Source organism: Euleptes europaea, chromosome 6, assembly GCF_029931775.1.
Source record: "Euleptes europaea isolate rEulEur1 chromosome 6, rEulEur1.hap1, whole genome shotgun sequence".
Taxonomy (NCBI): Eukaryota; Metazoa; Chordata; class Lepidosauria; order Squamata; family Sphaerodactylidae; genus Euleptes; species Euleptes europaea.
In genome coordinates, this window is record NC_079317.1 from 39374815 (window position 1) to 39393405 (window position 18591).

An 18591-nucleotide genomic window follows, 5' to 3' on the forward strand; every position below is an offset into this window, starting at 1 on the left:
AATTCTTAAAATGCATAGGATAATCCAGAAGGCTATTTACCCAGCTCTTTCTTAGGGTGCTAGGCAGGTTCACGGAGAAGAGGTCCATCAACAGCTACTAGCCATGATGAGGAATCCATATTCAAAAGCAGTAAACCCCTAAATACTAATTCTAGGAGGCAGCATCAGCGGAAGGCCTTGGCCTCTAGGTCCTGTTTGCTGGTCCTCCAGGGCAACTGGTTGGTCGCTGTGTGAGACAGGATGCTGGACTAGATGCAGCACTGGTCTGATCCAGTAGGGCTCTTCTTACACAGTCTAGCTAGAAGAGCACTACTGAATTAGATCAGAGGGTCAATTAGTTTGCAACAACATTCCAATCAGGTGCTACTGGGAAGCTATAACAGAAGACAGATTTTTTAAAATCCTGACATGTACCCCCCACACAACTGGTGTTCTTGGTCAACATGGAGGTTCCATTTAGCTATCATGCTAATAGCTGTATATAGGTTTATTCTCTCCATTCTGTGACATTATTGAATCCCTTTGTAAAGCCAGTAGCCATTACTACATCATGCACCATGTGTCGTGTGAAGTAGTAATTCACTTAGTCCACTGCACACTGCTTTCAGACTTGTTCAAAAAGTGTGTTTGCAGCTTTCAGCCATGAATGCTTTAGAGCAGGGGTGTCAAACATAAGGCCCGGGGGCCAGTTCGGCCCCTTGAGAGCTCTTATACATCCCACAAGCTAGCCGAGGCAGCCCCCCCGCCTCTTGATCTGGGCTGGCGAGGCATGGCCCAGCCCGACCAAGTGACATTTATGTCATATCCAGCCCACATAACAACTGAGTTCGACACCCCTGCTTTAGAGGTAGAAATTCTAAGGTTGGCCAATCCCCCTTGCCCACTAGTAGCCAACACGTACAAAGGGACGCTCTCCTCTTTCTCAAAGCCTCAACACCTCTTTGCTCCCTCTGTTTGTTCCTCATGTGCAAGAGCTCATTGAAAAGGCATGAGTTTCAAATGCAAACTGACCCATCCTGATGAGCAGTTGTTCACTGAGTATGCCGCTAAGAATCTTGGGCATTCTGACTGAACAGCACAATATCCGTGGCATTCTGAGTCAAGAGGAAAGGCGGGGTATAAATACTTTCATAAATAAATACATTCTCACTGAAGAGCAGAACATTCACGGAAACAGAAAATATACATTATTTATACAGTGCATCTCAAGTGTTCAAGTCATTTCACATACATCATGCCAGCAATGCATATATAAAAGCCTTGTAAGGTCAGCTGTTATGAGATTGTCCTGATATTTAAAATTGAGAGCTTAATCAGGGAATAATTGCTTGCCTACAGCCAACTTACAAGTGCATGAAAAAGGAAACATTTGAACCAGGAATTTCAGCTTGCACTTTTTAGCCATTATACTAAACTAGTATAGCTGGTTTAGAAGAAGAGTTGATGGCGGGTGTGAAAAGTTCAAGTCAACTCAGCTCCAAGTGAACACAGCAGACTCAGCACGTATAAATCAGTGCTATTTTTTATTTCCAGTGACAGCATGCTCCGCCTAGCATCTCCAATTCACAACACCACAACTGTACAAGTATTATACAGACTATATACATATCTGGCTCTGTCCAGCAGCCAATCAACAGTAAGCGGCCCAGTAGCCAGGACTAACTTGCACAAACCAGTTCTGCCCAGATTTACTGCCAAGTCACTGAGCAGTCATGTGACACCAACAGTCACCTGGCTGTCACTTAGATTACAGCAATCTACTTGCTATGAGTAGTCTTGAACTGCCAACAGTTTACATGCTGACTTTCTCTACATTTTTAAAGGAGAAGCAACCAGGATTACAATCACCCTCCCTTCCTCTCCCCACAACAGACACCTTGTGAGGTAGGTGAGGCTGAGAGAGCTCGAAGAGAACTGTGACTGGACCAAGGTCACTCAGCTGGCTTCATGTGTAGGAGTGGGGAAACAAACCCAGTTCACCAGAGTCCACTGCTCATGTGGAAGAGTGGGGAATCGCACCCGGTTCTCCAGATTAGAGTCCACTGCTCTTAACCACTACACCACGCTAGTTTGTTTAAGCAACAAATTTGTTTAAACAACAAATACATATACACATGGTACATATAATGAAAGAGATGCAGAAGGAAATGCTATCCCCTCCCTGGACCCTGCTTCTTCTTCTCTTGTTCACTCCCCTCCCACCACAACTTCCTTCTCCTTCATCACAACTGCTGCCGCTTCCTCCACCTTTCCCGTTTTATGTATTTATTAAAATATTTATATTCTGCCTTTCCTTGTGGTTCAAGGTGGCTTACAGTAATAGTTAAAAACATTTCTAGTGAAACCCAGAATAAAATAAGAAGCCCCCAATCTTCCCCCCCCCCTCAAAAGACCTGGCAAACAAGCAAGCCTTGCAGAGCCCTCTCAGAGGGGGCCCGTCATCATTTCACAGAGCTAGAGCCACGATGGAAAAGGCCTGGGCTATGACTGATGCCAGACGGTCCATCCTCAGTGATAGGACAGCCAACAGATGGCTGCCTGATTACTGTAGTTGGTGCACAGGGACATATGGAAAGAGACAACTGCCACTTCCCCAGCTGCATTTTACATTTTTTTTTTAATGTCCAGTTGTAAGTCTCCTAATGCTAACAGAGATCTTGCTTGGCATTTTTTTAAGGTGCAGGTACACACATTGCTTCTTCATTTTGTTTTAATAACTTCTGGAGTTTTTCTGCAAGTCTGTTCATTCAAGTTTGTAGAAACATCTCCCCTTTTTCTTTTTAGTCTATGCTTTTTAATCTACACATTCAGAATTAGATATGCAATGTTTGAAATATCAGATTATATAAGGACTCCTATTTTTAGTATCAACATAAACTGTAATGGTGTCTGTTGAAGAATTTACAAATAGCAATGCCTTTATAACACTACTTTGGCCAAACTTCTGAAAAAGATGCTTTCACCCAAAGGTTACATTAAATTACAATACTTATTATTTTGGGATAGGATTAGACTCTTTGATTTGGTCAGGGCTAGCTGTCATTAACATCATATCTGAGATACATCAGCACCACCTAGCGGCCATTCTTTTCAGCTCCAAACAAAACTACTAATGGTTCAAATTATTAACTCCGACAAAAGACCATTTGGATACTGCAAGGCAATAAATCTGAGGAACTCAGTGGTTCAGTTCATACAGAATGTCAGATCATGGTTTTGTATTACACAAATGAATGCTGGCTGTGATTCCTTCCTTTACCGTTCCATGGCAAACCAGTTTGCCATTATTATATCTAAAATGGCAAACTCTGGTTTACATTTGCCCTCCAATCTAGAACTGAAAACATAGTTTAGGGTGGGGTGGATCAACATTATAAGCCATGATATTATGCCAGAGTGGCAACAATATTGCAACAGTGTGATAGGTAAAGACATCCTTGCAAATAAATAGATCAGCATGCATACCTGCTCTTCGCAACTCACCTGGGGGGTTGTTTTCCTAAATGCATCTCTCCCTTGGATCACATCCTTTATTATTTTTTCCTTGAGAATGTTGTATTCTTCAGGGCTCAGATTAATATCTTCCAAGTACTGATTACAAGAACGGCACTGTCCACTGTAACATCAATAGAACCATAGAAATCAGTGAACCTATCAGATGATCATAAAATATCAGAAGGTCAAATTTAATTTCAGGAAAAGATAGCCAAAAAACATCTACTGAGAGCATTGCCTGATAGATAAGGTCTCTAAAAGAACAGAGTATATAAAATTAAAGTTCTAAAAGTTCTAAGGATTTAAGAAAAATGAACAGAGCCATATACTTTTCATTGATTCACTGCTGTTTTCTCCAAACTTCCAAGATTACAGTCAATTAACCAAGGTCATGTTATCTTGAAACACATTTACAAATGCAAAATGTTTGATCTTAAGTTTTTTGCTCAGAAGTAAGCAGTACAAAGTTCAGGGGACTCCTCATCTAGTAAGTATACTTGGAACAGCATAACATAAGAGCCCTGCTGGATCAGACCAGTGGTCCATCAAGTCTAGCATCCTGACTCACACAGTGGTCAACCAGTTCCTCTGGAGGTCCATCAATAGGGCATATGAACACTATGAGGTAGGTGCTTAGTTTCCAGTTACTAAATCAGATGCGCATATCAGCAGTCCTTCACATTTTATGTGCTCTGGTTCTTCCCGCTTGCAAAACATGGCTTTATTCTCCCATTCTTCTTACATCTTTCCATACCTGAGGCCTAGTTTTCACAAAGAGCGGATTGCTGGTAAACTCCTCTTGGATGTTGGGTTCTCCTAGTCTTCACTTTCCCTACCACCAAAAGGCCAGTAATGTGGCCCGACACTAAATTGTTGGTTCTCGTAGGTTATCCGGACTGTGTAACCATGGTCTTGGTATTTTCTTTCCTGACATTTCGCCAGGAGCTGTGGCCGGCATCTTCAGAGGAGTAACACTGAAGGACAGTGTCTCCACTGTCTTTCAGTGTTACTCCTCTGAAGATGCCGGCCACAGCTGCTGGCGAAACAAAGGTAAAATGAAGCTAATTATAAGGACTATATTAATATTAGACATATTACCATGGTGATGATACTATGTTTTGAAGACCATATTTTTAAATGAACTACCATACTACAGTAATATTTCAAAAGAATGGATGCATGACCTGATAACAGACCAGAAGCCTAAACTCAATGCTGGTAATAATGGACAACTTGAAAAATGGGGTTCCTGTCAAAAATACCACTAATATGAGGATGCACGCCAGGTATGTGTATGATGGGAGATTCATCACCAGTTCGCACAATGTGTATTATGGATTCCAAAAAAGTGTGTGTACCATCATACCTTGAATTTAGCAGGAATGCCCACAACATTCAAGAAGTATTTTATAAAATAATTTTAATCACTCAGAATCTTATTTTGGTGGTTATAGATCTTGAAAAAATCCTGTTTGAATCTACTATAGGGTAGACTGGAACAGTTACTAGTTCCCCAAAACAAATCTCAGACTTTACCTGCGTCTAATTAGTCAGAAAAATGACATGCCTAAGATAAGTCTGAAGCCATGGCCATGAACCTTTCCTTCTGGCTCTTAAAAGCAAAGTATTTAAGAGCAAAATATTAGGTAGAGGTTTAAAACAAGGAATATATTTACCTATTGTTTATGGTAGTTAAGTTTCCTTTCCAGTTCTCTCCAGGAAGACTACAAAAAATTGCACAAAAATTAAAATCTAGTATAACAACTAATCAAAAGGAAAATAATAACGTTAAGGCTGCAATTCTTATGCATTTCCCTCGGAGTAGGGCCCTTTGGACATCATGGGACATTTGACTAAATGTGCTTCGGTTTTATTTGGTTTAGTATATATATATCCTTTCCTCCAAGGAATTCAAACATATATGACCTCCTCCCCCCACTCACAATTTTTGACTCACAACCACCCTGTAGGGTAAGTCAGAGAGGGCCCCCCAAAATCAGCCAGTGAACTGCATTGCCGAGTGGGCAGTTTTCTCCGGTCCAAGTTGGAGTCACACTATACTACGACACTGGCTTTCAAAATCAAGATGCATGGCTGCAATCCTATGTAGAAACATTGTGCAACCATTATCGGTCCAAGCAAAATCCAAAAACAAGGACAAAATCCATGGAATAACTTTTTATAGGACAACCAGTGCTGTGCACGCCTACTTGAGAATAATGCCCACTGAGCTCAGTGGGATTTTACTTTAAGCTTATCACCTGTTCCTTATTTGAGGGAACTTTCCTTATTCAGTATTACAAATGCAAATATAAGAATTACTTTAATGTAATACATTATAATAGGGAGTCCAGTGGCACAGTGATAAGCTGCAGTACTACAGTCAAAAGCTCTGCTCACGACCTGAGTTCGATCCCGACGGAAGTTGGTTTCAGGTAGCCGGCTCAAGATTGACTAACCCTTCCATCCTTCCGAGGTTGGTAAAATGAGTACGCCGCTTGCTGAGGGTAAAGGTAGACCACTGGGGAAGGCAATGACAAACCACCCCGTAAAAACATAGTCTGCCTAGTAAACGTCGGGATGTGACATCACCTCATGGGTCAGTAATGACCCGGTGCTTGCACCTTTACTTTAATATATTTTAAGGATGGTACATTCTAACACAGATGTTCTGCAACAGCCCAGCAGCTTTGGAGGCAGGGCAAGGGGCAGAACTGATGTCAGGCTATGTGCCAATGTAACATCCAAGCAAAAACTGATGTTATATCAGCATGTTGACTTGATGCGCTAGGAACACTATGGTATTACCAAAGAATTTCTAGAGTGTCTGCTGACATCTGAAAATCCGGATGTTATGTCAGCACGAAGCCCAACATCATTTCCTCCCCCCACTGTTTCTCCTTCCAGCCCAAGAGGCAAGGGCAGGCGGGAGAACCCTTCTCTGGGAGACTGCCCACCTGAAGCAGGCACTTGACAAGCCTAGTTCTGACACACATCATATATTTCGGTAATAGCAGTCAGCACTATGTACTTTCTGCAAGATCAGTATGCACTTCAGGTGATCTTTTTGTTCAGCATCCCCTTTAAAAATATAGTAGTTTCAAAAATATTTATACCCTGACTTTCCTTTTGGCTCAAGGTTGGGAGCATTTCAACATGGCTTGGAAGTTACTTATTCTACACTAATGTGTCAGTAAGCTCTATGAAAAAGATTTACACTGCAATCCTAAAATTATACCAGGGTGTAACTCTGCTTAGGATGGCACTGTTAAGATACACCCAGTGGCTGAGCCTTACAGCATTCTTCATATTGAAGAGGTGATGGGACCCAAGGGAAGAAGAATAACCCTCAGGGTGGCAGTCATGGCAATCCCTCCCAACAAGCTGAGAGCCAGAAAAGAGCTCCCCTCTCTCACTAGTGACTGCTCACATCTCTATAGGTAACCTTGTCTCACACTTGGAGAATCAGAGACAATACTTTGATATGCTCTGCGCCAGGCATACAGACAGAAAGTGAGGCTAACCAAGTGGCCTGTCATGATTATTTCTTACCAACAGCAAACAAAATTAGAGGTTAACAAGTTGTTTATAACACTCAATATGCTGAAGTCTCTATGACTGTAAATATCCTTCAGACAAAAATCAGTCTGAACCATCTTAACCAGTACTAGATATACAGTTCAGATGGGCCCATTCATATGGAAGTAGGGAGTGAGTACTCATTGCCTGGTACCTCTGCAATCCCACATTCTACACTGCTCGCATTACGCTGGACTGGGCAGTTAGTTGTTCGTACTGTCATTCAATTTTGTATTCCTTGTCCCATTGCATTTTTTCATTGTATATCTGATACTGTACGTTCACATTGTTGCTCATGTTGTCATTCAGGTTTATTTAGGTTTGATTCCCCACTCCTCCACCTGAAGCCTGCTGGGTGATCTTGGGCCAGTCACAGTTCTCTCAGAACTCTCTCAGCCCCACCTACCTTACAAGGTGCCTGTTGTGCAGGGTGGGGAAGGCAATTGTAAGCTGCTTTGAGACTCCTTATGGTAGAGAAAAGCAGGATATAAAAACTCTTCTTCTTCTACTCCTAGTCCTATTACATTGTTCACTGTGTCCTATGTTGTATGATTACGCTTCCCCCCTCTTTCCATACTCTGTAATCCACCTTGAGTCACAGTAAGAAAGGCAGGCTATAAATAAGCAGAAAAAAATAAATATATTTACCTTTCAAACCACTGGTTGATGCTCTGCATTAGCGCTTCTCCAGGATACACTTGATTATCTCTTAAGTAGGAGAGGATGTGAATGAGTTTGGTTTCCCACTGGTCATCCCTCACACTTTTGCCAATGTCAAAGAAAGCCTGTATGGTATCCAAATATGGCACCAAATTCTTTGCTATCATCTCATTAAAAAGTTCACATGCTAGATTTATGTCTTGGTTAATAAGGGCCCCCTTGATGCAATCCCCATAGTTTCCTCTTGAAGGGGTCATGACTTTTTTAATCTCCTCCAGCAAGGACAATGCCTCCTTCCAGCGTTGAGAACCACTCAGGCCTCTGATCAGGAGACTATAAGCTGATGTTTCTAAAGTTTTAAATCTGGTTTTCATGATGTCATGGATATCATATATCTCCTCCACCTGCTTCTGAGAGACACACAGAGCCAAGTATTTCACCAAGAGACCATACCCAATATCCCCCTCTCGATCAGCAACTGCAACAAGCAAGGACTTAGCCACATCTATGGGGCTGTGGTGAGCAATCATTTGCTCTAACATTACCTCTTCAAACTTTCTAATTGTTCCAAATTCTCCGATCATCTTTGCCCATTCCTCCACACTCAAAGGTTTTTCAGGAGGACAGAGAATTGTCCTTTTAGAAGAAATGGGTTTCTTTACATCTTTAAGAATGTCTTGAGATGTTGATCTCTTTTTGGAAGCTCCAGCAGCAAACACGTTGAAAGGACGGGGAGAGAAATAATCTTTCCCAGCTCTGCTCTGTCTTATGTCATCCTCTTTTTCTCTAGAGTTTAACTTGGGAGACCCCTTACAAATTGCTTTGGGATCCATGGGTTTTGCAGACTGAGAGGACGTTGTACAAATTAAGCACCCAAAGACAGTTGGTAACTTGCGAAGATGCAGAGTGGGGTAGAACATTTGATACGTTTTCAATGAAATCTGTAATACCCAGTTGCTTGTTTGGCATAAGAGTGCCATGATGCCAAAAAAAAGTTAAAATTGCAAGAAAGATTTCTAAGGGAATAACCCAAGAACAAGTGTCATTTGCAGTACAAAAGAACACTGAAAGTCTCATCAAAACTTGGGACAAGAGGGGATAGAAGTCACCAGCAAACTTAGCTGTTTCATTAATTTTGTCAGAATAAAAGTCTCAATAGAACCACTTTAAAATGGAACACCTCTTCCCTGAAGGTTGAAGAAAATCTATTGATGTTCTTTCATCTGTCATAAATGCACACTGCAGTAAAAAGTACAGCAATGTGAAATATTCATTCAAGTCAGGTCAGGCTAGAGAAAAGCAAAACAATGAATTAACACTTCCGAAGCAACATAAGATTTTACATACACATATTTATACACACACATCATTTCAGCAAGCTGAGAAATTCTTCTTGTCCAGGGTGCAACAAAACAAGATTTCAGAGTCCTAGGGGTAGGTAGGTAACTTTCTGCTCACTTAGTCCAAAACTTAAGCTGCTAAGAAGTATAATGCAATTGCCTTTGATCTCTGACTGCTAACATTTAAATAAAATGAACGAGAAGCTGTTCATCTATTGCTAACTTTAGTACAATGCAGAGAGGGGTACATTTTATGTTACCCCTCCCTATGGTCTATGGAACACATCCCTGACTTGATTTTCACCTTCATTCCAAAATACTGTAAATTTCATGTGACGCTATCCTTGTTGTTGCTTAGAGTCTTGTGCGCAAGAGTGCATGAGTGCTTTCATCCTTGCAATTCATTGGCATAGGAGAAAGCTCCATTTGCGTGGCCTTCAATCATAATGAAAGCTTTCCATTTACAGGATGGAGTCTGGCTCAGGTGATCTTGTTAACCTAACGTCATTGCAAGGACCCATGTTTCTGCTAAGAACCAAGCTGACTAGTGATGTAAATTAACACAGTCAAAAGAGTAAGCTCACAGAGATATTGCAACCTGACCGTTCTGGTTCTCAGAATATCCCAATAAGGCTTGGTTCACATGTGTAGGAGAATAAGGTGGTAATGAGATGGCAGAATAGGAGGTAGAATGGACAGCACCTTTTCAGACTGTAGAGCACTGGTTCCCAACCAGGGGTCCGTGGACCCCCAGGGGTCCGCGAGAACTAAATTAAGGTCCATGAAAAAAGTTATAAACCCATAATAAATTGATATTTTCAATTAAAAGTTCTCTATTATAAAAATATATATTCAAATATTATTCTAAGTTTAATGTTTAACTAACAGTTATGATTAAAGTTTATTTTCAAATTCTCAGAATTTTTATTTTGAACCTTGGGGTCCTGCACCAAACAAAAAAGTCCTAGTGGTCCCTGGTCAAAAAAAGGTTGGGAATCACTGCTGTAGAGGGTAGATTCCATCTTTGAACGTTCCGTCGCATTAAAAAAAAAAGGACAAATATAAAAACACCACGGCAGGCATACCCTCTCTTTGGTTACTGCACCTATTTTTCTGTTTGTAGAGACCTTTAGAGAACATTCCAAAATGTGCTCGCCTCTGATTGTCCACCTGAAGTGATGCATTCCATTCTACCACTTCAGCCCCGTCACTAATTCCCCTGCACGTGTGAACGAGGTCTAAATTTGCCTTCACAGTACCATGCTGAGCAAGATTAATTTGCTACTAGAGATCTTTACTATAACACACTGAGCAAAGGGGGAGCAAACTTGTAAAAAAAAATAAGATTGTACAAAGGGAAAGATCACCAGCGTAGAAAGAGCTGACGGCTGAATCAATGACACCCTACTTGCAATCCTGGTTGTTTTTGTCTGCTTACTTCCTCCTTAGAAGAAACCATTACGAGTGCAGTGACAATCCCTATTAGTGTTACAGAACTAAGAGATTTCAGAAATCATAGAAATCGCAATCGACATCTTCTGACCACACTATCGTTCGGTGCACATTAAAATAACAAAAAAACGACAAACGTAACCAAGTTTAGACCTGAGCTTGACTTCTATTCCCCCACACGCTTGCGTAACTGTGTTATAGCTTATGCAGGCAAAGCTAAGCCAACGTACTTGACCATCACAAACGGCAGCTCTCCACTCGTAAAAGCGAGTCAAACTCTCAGCATGGTACAGAAAACATCTTCCGGAAAACTACAGCGCGGAGGATGCTGGGAATTGTAGTCCCGATCACTGACCGGGGAAAACTCCCATATCTATCCTAGTAATCTAGTGATAGCGCCAACACAATAAAGAAATAGATATCATGACACAGACCGCATGTAATTATCCGTGACCCGGGCTAAGACCCCACCACATACCGAGAAACGCTCTGAACGCCCTTCCCCGCCAAACCCTTTCTCGGCCCATTTAAGAGCTCTCCTCAGGTCGGCTGATCCCCAGGACCCAATGAGGTGAGAACGGGCAGGGATCGTTTGGCGGTCTTCAGTGGCCATGTTGGTTAAGGGCACCTGGTCGGAGGCACGCGTTAGCCTTTCAGGCCGTGGCTTTTCTGCCGGTAGGTAAGATGGCGGCCGTGGAGCGGGGGGGGGGGGCAGGTCACGTGATCCGGGCACCGTTGTCCGGATCTGCGGCTGTGGGCGGTGAACGGGAGCGGGAAGCGTCGCGGGACATGGACTGGAAGCAGGCGCTGAAGAGCCGCCTGGCCGCGAGCGCCGACCGTAAGTCTTTGCGCCGGGGCGGGGGCTGAGAGCCGGCTGTCAGTCAGTAGCGTTGGCCTCAGAGTCACCCTCTGGCCAGCTGTGAAGAGGGAATAAGTGACAGTTGGGGGACGGGGACTGGCCTTCAGCACATGGGGGCCTTCGCTGCTGAAGCACCGCCCTCGCGCAGAGGCTTTGGCTGGCCGGCTCCGGCACTTGCTGCCTCCGGGAAGGGTCCTTTTGCTGCTGCTCTTGCTGCGGGGCTGAGCCTCTTGCCCCCAACCCCCCGCCCCCAAACGTGCCGCCAAGGCCGCCTGTCAGGGGGAAAACCAGAACAAGACAGTCTTGAGCCTACAAGATTTGTATACCGCTTTTTGATGTGGAGGTTCCAAAGCGATGGACAAAAACTTAAAACGAAAACAGCCGGGTCATAACATTGACTCAGCTAGACCCTAAAACAATTTAAAAACCGGGAAAGAACAGTGGGTGACGGAGCGGATTTAATGAGTCATCTAGTGAAGGCACAAGGGGGGGGGAACCTTAAGTGTAACCCTATGCACTTTTTTTGCCATCAAGTCACAGCCGATTTATGGTGACCCTGTAAAGTTTTCAAGGCAAGAGATGCTCAGAGGTGGTTTGCCGCTGCCTGCCTCTGGGCCGTGACCCTGGACTTCCGTGGTGGTCTCCCATCCAAACACTGACCAGGGCCGACCCTGCTTAGCTTCTGTGGTCTAATAAGATCAGGCTATCCAGGACAGGGCACTGTGTAACCAGGCCCACTGTGGGCAGTGGGCCTTACTTCCATGTAAATAGGATTGCAGTCTGAACGTGCCTCTGGGAGAGTGATGGGAATGTCTTTGATCTAATGATGTCAGGTGATTTTCGCAGTCCTTCCCCAGACACCTTTATTCTGCAATAAATCTTTAGACACATTCACACACAGATTGTATATAAATTTATTATGGAATATATAATCAGTGCTTCTCTCAAAGTCCTCATTGAAGAAAATCAGGGCCGTATGCATATAAAAATGTAAAATTTCCAGACATTCTGAAGCGGGGGACGGACGGACGGGACTTTCTTAACAGACGTAAATTAACATAAAAGATTTCATTTGTTACTTAGCATGTGAAATTGTATTATTTGGCATATTGATGGAATTTAAAAGTACAAAATCCTTAAGAGCAAAATTGTGAATATGCCTAACACTTGATTGAGAGCATCAAACTGTTTCATCCTGTGCATTTATATTTTATGGCTGATTCATGAGTTACAAAGTCCATGTGGCAGACACGTGGACTCTCAATAGAGATGGTCATGGAGTTCTGTGCTAAGAATTTATTTCCCAGGTGCAAAGGAACCTGATTGGGGTCACAACCATGGCATGCAGGCGAAGTGGGCTTAACACACACCCCTGGCTGTTTTCCTGATCTGAAGTGACCCCAGGAGCCTCTATTTGCCTCATTGGGAAAACTTCATGTACTTATGGCTACATATGACATTCCCCAATGGGACAAATAGCGGCTTTCCAGAGCTCTTTCATGTTGGGAAAGCGCCAAAGGGGAACTTCAGCTTGCCCTGCCCATGCTCTTTGGGCCCTGACATATTGGGAACTGAGGTCCTAGTACAGAATCCTGAGTGCATATCTGGCCACCCCATAGACTTTGTAAAATATGAATTGGCCCTTAGTTTTTGCCATTTGAGAGACAGGGAGAAAGTCAAAGTTGAGAACAGAAAGTAGTGCTGAAGTAAACAAAAGAGTGTGTTATTTGGAGAGCAGATGTTGTGGTAAAGTTTATAATATTGAAACAGTGAACTCTTCAAAAGTGTATTACATTATACACATTAGTATAAAGATAAAGGTAGTCCCCTGTGCAAGCACCAGGTCATTCCTGGCCCATGGGGTGACATCACATCCTGACGTTTACTGGCAGACTATGTTTACGGGGTGGTTTGCCAGTGCCTTCCCCAGTCATCTACACTTTACCCCCAGCAAGCTGGGTACTCATTTTACCGAACTCAGAAGGATGGAAGACTGAGTCAACCTTGAGCCAGCTACCTGTAACTGACTCCCGCTGGGATCGAACTCAGGTTGTGAGCAGAGCTTTTGACTGCAGTACTGCAGCTTACCGCTCTGTGCCACGGGGCTCAGTACACATTAGTATATTGTGGACAAAATTAGTGATCATATGTCGCTCAGGAATTTTCATTATCATCTTGACTTTTTGAGTGAGACAAAATATTTCGTAGGAGTTGCTCAAAATGTTCAGTTTTTCCAGTGGGAAAAATTGAAAAAATGTCCTCAAGAGGACTATGTGCATAGGACTATATCCCATTTTATTCTGTCAGCAACATGGACCTTCCTAACCACCGGCCATAGTGCAGGATAGTGATCAGAAATTTTCTTCTGTAACCAAACTCTTGGTACGATTTCTTAAACTTTGGATTCAGCTTAGTGGCATTTTGTAACTAAGTTAGCTCAATCAGTAACTGAGAGCACAGGAAAATAAACTCCTCACTCACTATTATTATTATGTTAAAGACTTAACTTGAAAAATGACAAAGAGACAAAAGCACATGCGGTGATGACCGTTTCTCAAAACTCGGTATACTGGTCTAAAGATCTCATGGCATATTTACTAAAAGTTCCAATAGTTTCCACCAGATTTCAGCACTATGTAGGGGCAGAAACTTGGAGTGCCATTTGCCAACATGGTGCCATAGCCTGGCCAGTTGTAAATAAGTGAACAACGTGGTTGAAGGAGCACATAACTTGTATGGAATAACTCCAGTTCTCCTCTGAGGCTCGGGCATCTTGGAACTGTGGGTTATTGTCCACGCCCTATCTGAGGAGGCAGGACCAAAAGAAAAAACTTCCTGCTGCCCTCTATCGGGACAGTAACCCTCTGTACCTCAGTCTTTTGTCCTGCCTAGTGAGGAGAGCAGTGATTTTCACAGCTCTGTTAGTTAGGCTTAGGTTTAGAGGCTTGTTTGTGTTTTTTCCCTTTAAACTTTCCTCAACCTTCTTTCCATACCTCCCCACCCGACCCGTCCTACCCGGTGTCTTTTTTCCCGATTTCCCTGGTGTCCTGTGCATTGAATCGGGAAGAAGAGAGGGGGGGGGGGAAATGGCGGACGCCATTTTAAACAGAGAAGACGACCTTCTCTCGGAGAAGGATTACGCTGTGGGGCTGGTCCAATTCGCCCCGACCAACAGCGCGCCGTCCAAAGGCACCGAGGACGGATCCACTTTGGCGGCGGAGGAAAGCAGAGGGCCACAGGAGGCTCGAGGAGCCGCCGTTCAGCCCAAACAGAAAAAGGCGCGAAAAGCGGCGCCGACCCTTGCCGGCGCTAAACGCAGGAAGCGCGGCAGTGGGAAGTTCACCGGCGCAGCGAGAGCCAGCGGGAAAGCCCCGGTTGTCTACTCGCGGATCCAGACTTCCTCTTCAGCAGCTTCGCCCGCGTCCTCAGACCCGGTGGCGATAGATGGTCTCCCGTCGGGAGGTGGTAACGTACCTCCCCCCCTTTCGGAGCAAACAGAAAGGCAGCCAGCTGTATCTATTCCCGCCTTTTCCTTGGGCCCTATAGGGGGCCACTTTATGCCTTTGCAGCAGGCACCAATCCAGCAACCATGTTTTAACCCCTTTCCCTCCTCAGGGGTGGCAACAGGGAGGTTTTTAACTGCAGATCAAGCTAATGACATGGTTAATGTAGCTTTGCAGAGGCAGTGGCAAGCCTTCCAGGCCTTTCAAATGCGCCTGCCTCAATTCTCTGGCGGGGTTTCAGGACCCCCTCCTACCTCGGTTCCCCAGTCTCAGGGGGAAGAGGGCAGTTCATCCACCTCGGGGGGGCCATCCAGAGGGGAGACATCTGCTTCTTGGCCCACTAAGGCTGCCAGAAAGGCACAATCACAGCCGATTTCTCAATCTGGCTCTGAATCCCCTAGTCTGCAGGATACCCTTACCTCCGACCAGGAATCAGAAGGGGAAGAGCGCGAGGAAGGGGAGTTCGACTCCGAGGACGAGACCCCCCGTCCTGATGACCAACAGCCCAGGCTGTTCTCAGGAGAGGACTTCCAGGGTTTGTTGGCAAAGGCCATGATCGCTTTGGATCTAAATGAGGAACAGCAGTCCTCAGAGGAACCCAAATCAAAATTCAAAGAAGGAGTTAGGGAGTGCTTCCCCAGAAGGAGAACTCAAAGCAACCTAGTTCCTTTCCCAGAGTTTTTTATTAGGGCCCTCACGGATGAGTGGGATAACCCCTCCTCTAATAAACAGGTCCCGGCCTACGTTAAAAAACATTATAGTCTGGCTCCTCACGCCATGCAGATGTTGAAGGTTCATGTAGTCGACGCTCCAGTGGCTGACCTTCAGACCCCTGGGTTGATCCCTGAGGATGGGGTAGGTTCCATCCGTGACCAGCTGGACAGGAAGACTGATCATTTGGCAAAAAAGGCTCATGAGGCTTCGGCCCTAGCCATCCAGGCTAGCGCCACTACCTCCATTTTTGCGAGGGCCTCTTATTTATGGGTCAAAAAACTCCTACAATTGGTTCCGCCTGACAACCGCAGGGTTGTCGGGGGCTTGGAGAGAGTGCTTAGCGCCATCACTCTTATGGCAGATGCCTCCCTGGACACAATGTCCTTTACGGCTAGGGCCATGGCTTCTACCACATCCATTAGAAGGGCTCTGTGGCTAAGGGCCTGGCCGGCCGACTTCAGATCTAAAACCATTCTCATGTCCTACCCCATTAAAGGGGGCCGGCTTTTCGGAGAAAAAATGGACGGGATTTTGATTGAAACTAGGGATAAGAAACACGTCCTCCCTAGGCAACTTCGGAAGGAGAACAGATCCTCTTCCTACCCGTCCTTTCGCTCTTCCAAGGTCCCTCCCAGATACCGGGCAGATTACAGAAAGGGCTCCTGGAACCAGAGTAACTCATGGAACCAGAGTAGATCCTTTCGGAAAGGGGGGAAGTTCCAGAGACAAGGCCAGACTAGGCCTGACAAAGGGGATAAGTTCCCCAAAAACAATTCACAATGACGCCTCACTGTTGGCAGTGGGGGGGAGACTTCAGGTTTTCAGTCACATTTGGGCCAGATCCAACCCGGATTCGTGGGTATCCCAAATAATTTCTCAGGGATATCTCCTGGAGTTCTCTTCCCTGCCCCGGGATCGTTTCCTTTCTTCCCCCTTACCCCTAAAGAAAGAGAAGAGGGACAGAACCGCCACAGCAATTCAACACCTCTTGCACATCGGAGCCGTGGAGAGGGTCCCCAACCAGGAGAGGGGGTTGGGGATCTATTCCATCTTCTTCACGGTTCCGAAGAAAAATGGGGACTGGAGGGCTATCCTCAATTTAAAGTACGTGAACCGGAGAATGAGGCGCAAACTTTTCCGGATGGAAACATTAAAATCCATCATAGAGTCCCTTCAGCCTCAGACTTTCATGACGGCGGTGGATTTAAAGGAGGCGTACCTCCATATCCTTATCCATCCAGCCCACAGGAGGTTTCTTCGGTTCACCCATGGCAGCAATCATTATCAATTCAGGGCCCTCCCCTTTGGATTAGCCTCTGCCCCCCGGGTTTTCACGAAGACCCTGGTGTCTGTTATAGCCACCCTCAGACAGGAGTCCATCCAGGTACATCCGTACCTGGACGACATCCTAATATGTGCACAATCCAGGGAACAATCCCGGACCCATACCAGCAGAGTAGTCCAGGTTCTTCAAGACCATGGATATTTAGTAAACTTCGAGAAAAGTTCCCTCAGCCCAGCTCAATCTCTAGTACACCTGGGAGTGCGGATAGACTCTCGGAAAAACACTGTAACCTTGTCCCGAGAGAGAGTGGAAAAAATTGTCAGTCGGGCAGTTTCGGCCGCCAGTTCCAAAACAGCCAGGCTAATGGCCCTAGCGAAACTTTTAGGGCACATGATTTCGTGCATAGCAGTGGTGCCTTGGGCCAGATTCCACTCCAGACAACTACAGTGGCTCCTTTGACCATATCAAGGGGACATTGGGGTGAAGAGGGACAGGATCATTCCCTTACCACTCAGTGTCCGCAAGAGCCTGCGGTGGTGGGCTTCCAGGGAGAATTTAACCAAACCCACACAGTACCTGCACGAGGATCCTCTTCAGCTCTTTACGGATGCCAGTCTGGATGGGTGGGGAGCCACCCTCAATGGGAAAATGGCCCAGGGACGTTGGTCTGCTCAGGAGTCGACCCTTCACATCAACATGCTGGAGTTAAGAGCCGTGAGACTGGCTCTTCTATTCTTCTCAGCGGACATTTGCAACTATCACGTCCTAGTCAGGACGGACAATACGACTACCAAGGCCCACCTGAACAAACAGGGGGGCACAAGGTCATCGATGTTACATCAGGAAGCAGTCAAATTGTTCCGCTGGGCCCAGTTCAAGGTTCTTTCAATACGAGCGGAACACATAAAGGGCGCTCTCAACGTGGAAGCCGACTGGCTGAGCAGGCAGCAAGTAAACGAAGGAGAGTGGTCCTTAGACCAGGACTCCTTTCGTCTCATCACTCAAAAATTTGGTCTTCCAGAGGTCGATTTGTTCGCCTCTTCAGACAATTCCAAACTTCCAAGATTCTTCTCGAGATTCTTCCACCCAAACGCAGAGAGAATCAACGCTCTTCTCAGTCCTTGGCCAAGGACCCTGTTGTACGCCTTCCCGCCTCTGCCAATTATTCCGAAGGTCCTTCGCAAGATCCAGATGGAAAAAGCCAATGTGCTCCTAGTGGCCCCATTTTGGCCTCGCCGTCCATGGTTCGTCACTCTACAAAGACTAGCAGTTCAAGAACCATGGAGAATTCCAACTCAGTGGGGGACTTTACGTCAAGGTCCTCTAGTCCATCCAGATCCCCACTGGTTCTGCTTGACCGTTTGGCACTTGAGAGGATGAGCCTGGTCAAACTGGGTTACCCAACAGAGGTCGTTAACACCATTCTTGAGGCGCGCAGACCTGCAACCCGTCGCATATATTCCGCATCATGGAAAGCGTTTGTCAGATGGGCACGTAGAAAGAAGTTTGACCCTCTTCAACCTGGAGTTAACAACATCCTGGGGTTCTTACAGGAGGGAGTGAGTTTAAACCTGGCAGTTTCTACTCTTCGCAGACAGGTTGCGGCCATAGCAACAGTTGTTCCAATGGTGGATGGAATGACGTTATCCAAGCATCGGCATATCGTCTCCTTTCTGAAAGGGGTTTCCCAGACTCGACCTCCTA

At 45.2% G+C, this 18591-nt stretch overlaps 2 protein-coding genes across 4 annotated transcripts in view; one reads left to right on the forward strand and one right to left on the reverse strand.

Annotated features, from left to right (window-relative positions):
* The window catches only part of PRORP (protein only RNase P catalytic subunit), a 48975-nt gene extending 40261 nt beyond the window's left edge, over positions 1-8714 (reverse strand). Inside the window, exons 1-3 of the mRNA XM_056850928.1 lie at positions 7723-8714; positions 5172-5219; positions 3484-3616 (exon numbers count right to left, since the gene is read on the reverse strand). Coding sequence (XP_056706906.1) covers positions 3484-3616; positions 5172-5219; positions 7723-8714 — 1173 coding nt within the window. The remainder of the gene's footprint in view (positions 1-3483; positions 3617-5171; positions 5220-7722) is intronic.
* Positions 8715-11126: 2412 nt separating this feature from the next.
* Positions 11127-18591, forward strand: part of PPP2R3C (protein phosphatase 2 regulatory subunit B''gamma) — a 39318-nt gene continuing 31853 nt past the window's right edge. For 2 of the 3 annotated variants that reach the window (XM_056851500.1, XM_056851498.1), the window contains exon 1: positions 11127-11201. In XM_056851500.1, coding sequence (XP_056707478.1) covers positions 11138-11201 — 64 coding nt within the window. In that variant the 5' untranslated portion in view covers positions 11127-11137. Of the gene's footprint in view, positions 11202-11299; positions 11365-18591 lie in introns of those variants that run through there. The other variant, XM_056851499.1, reaches the window with a different exon arrangement.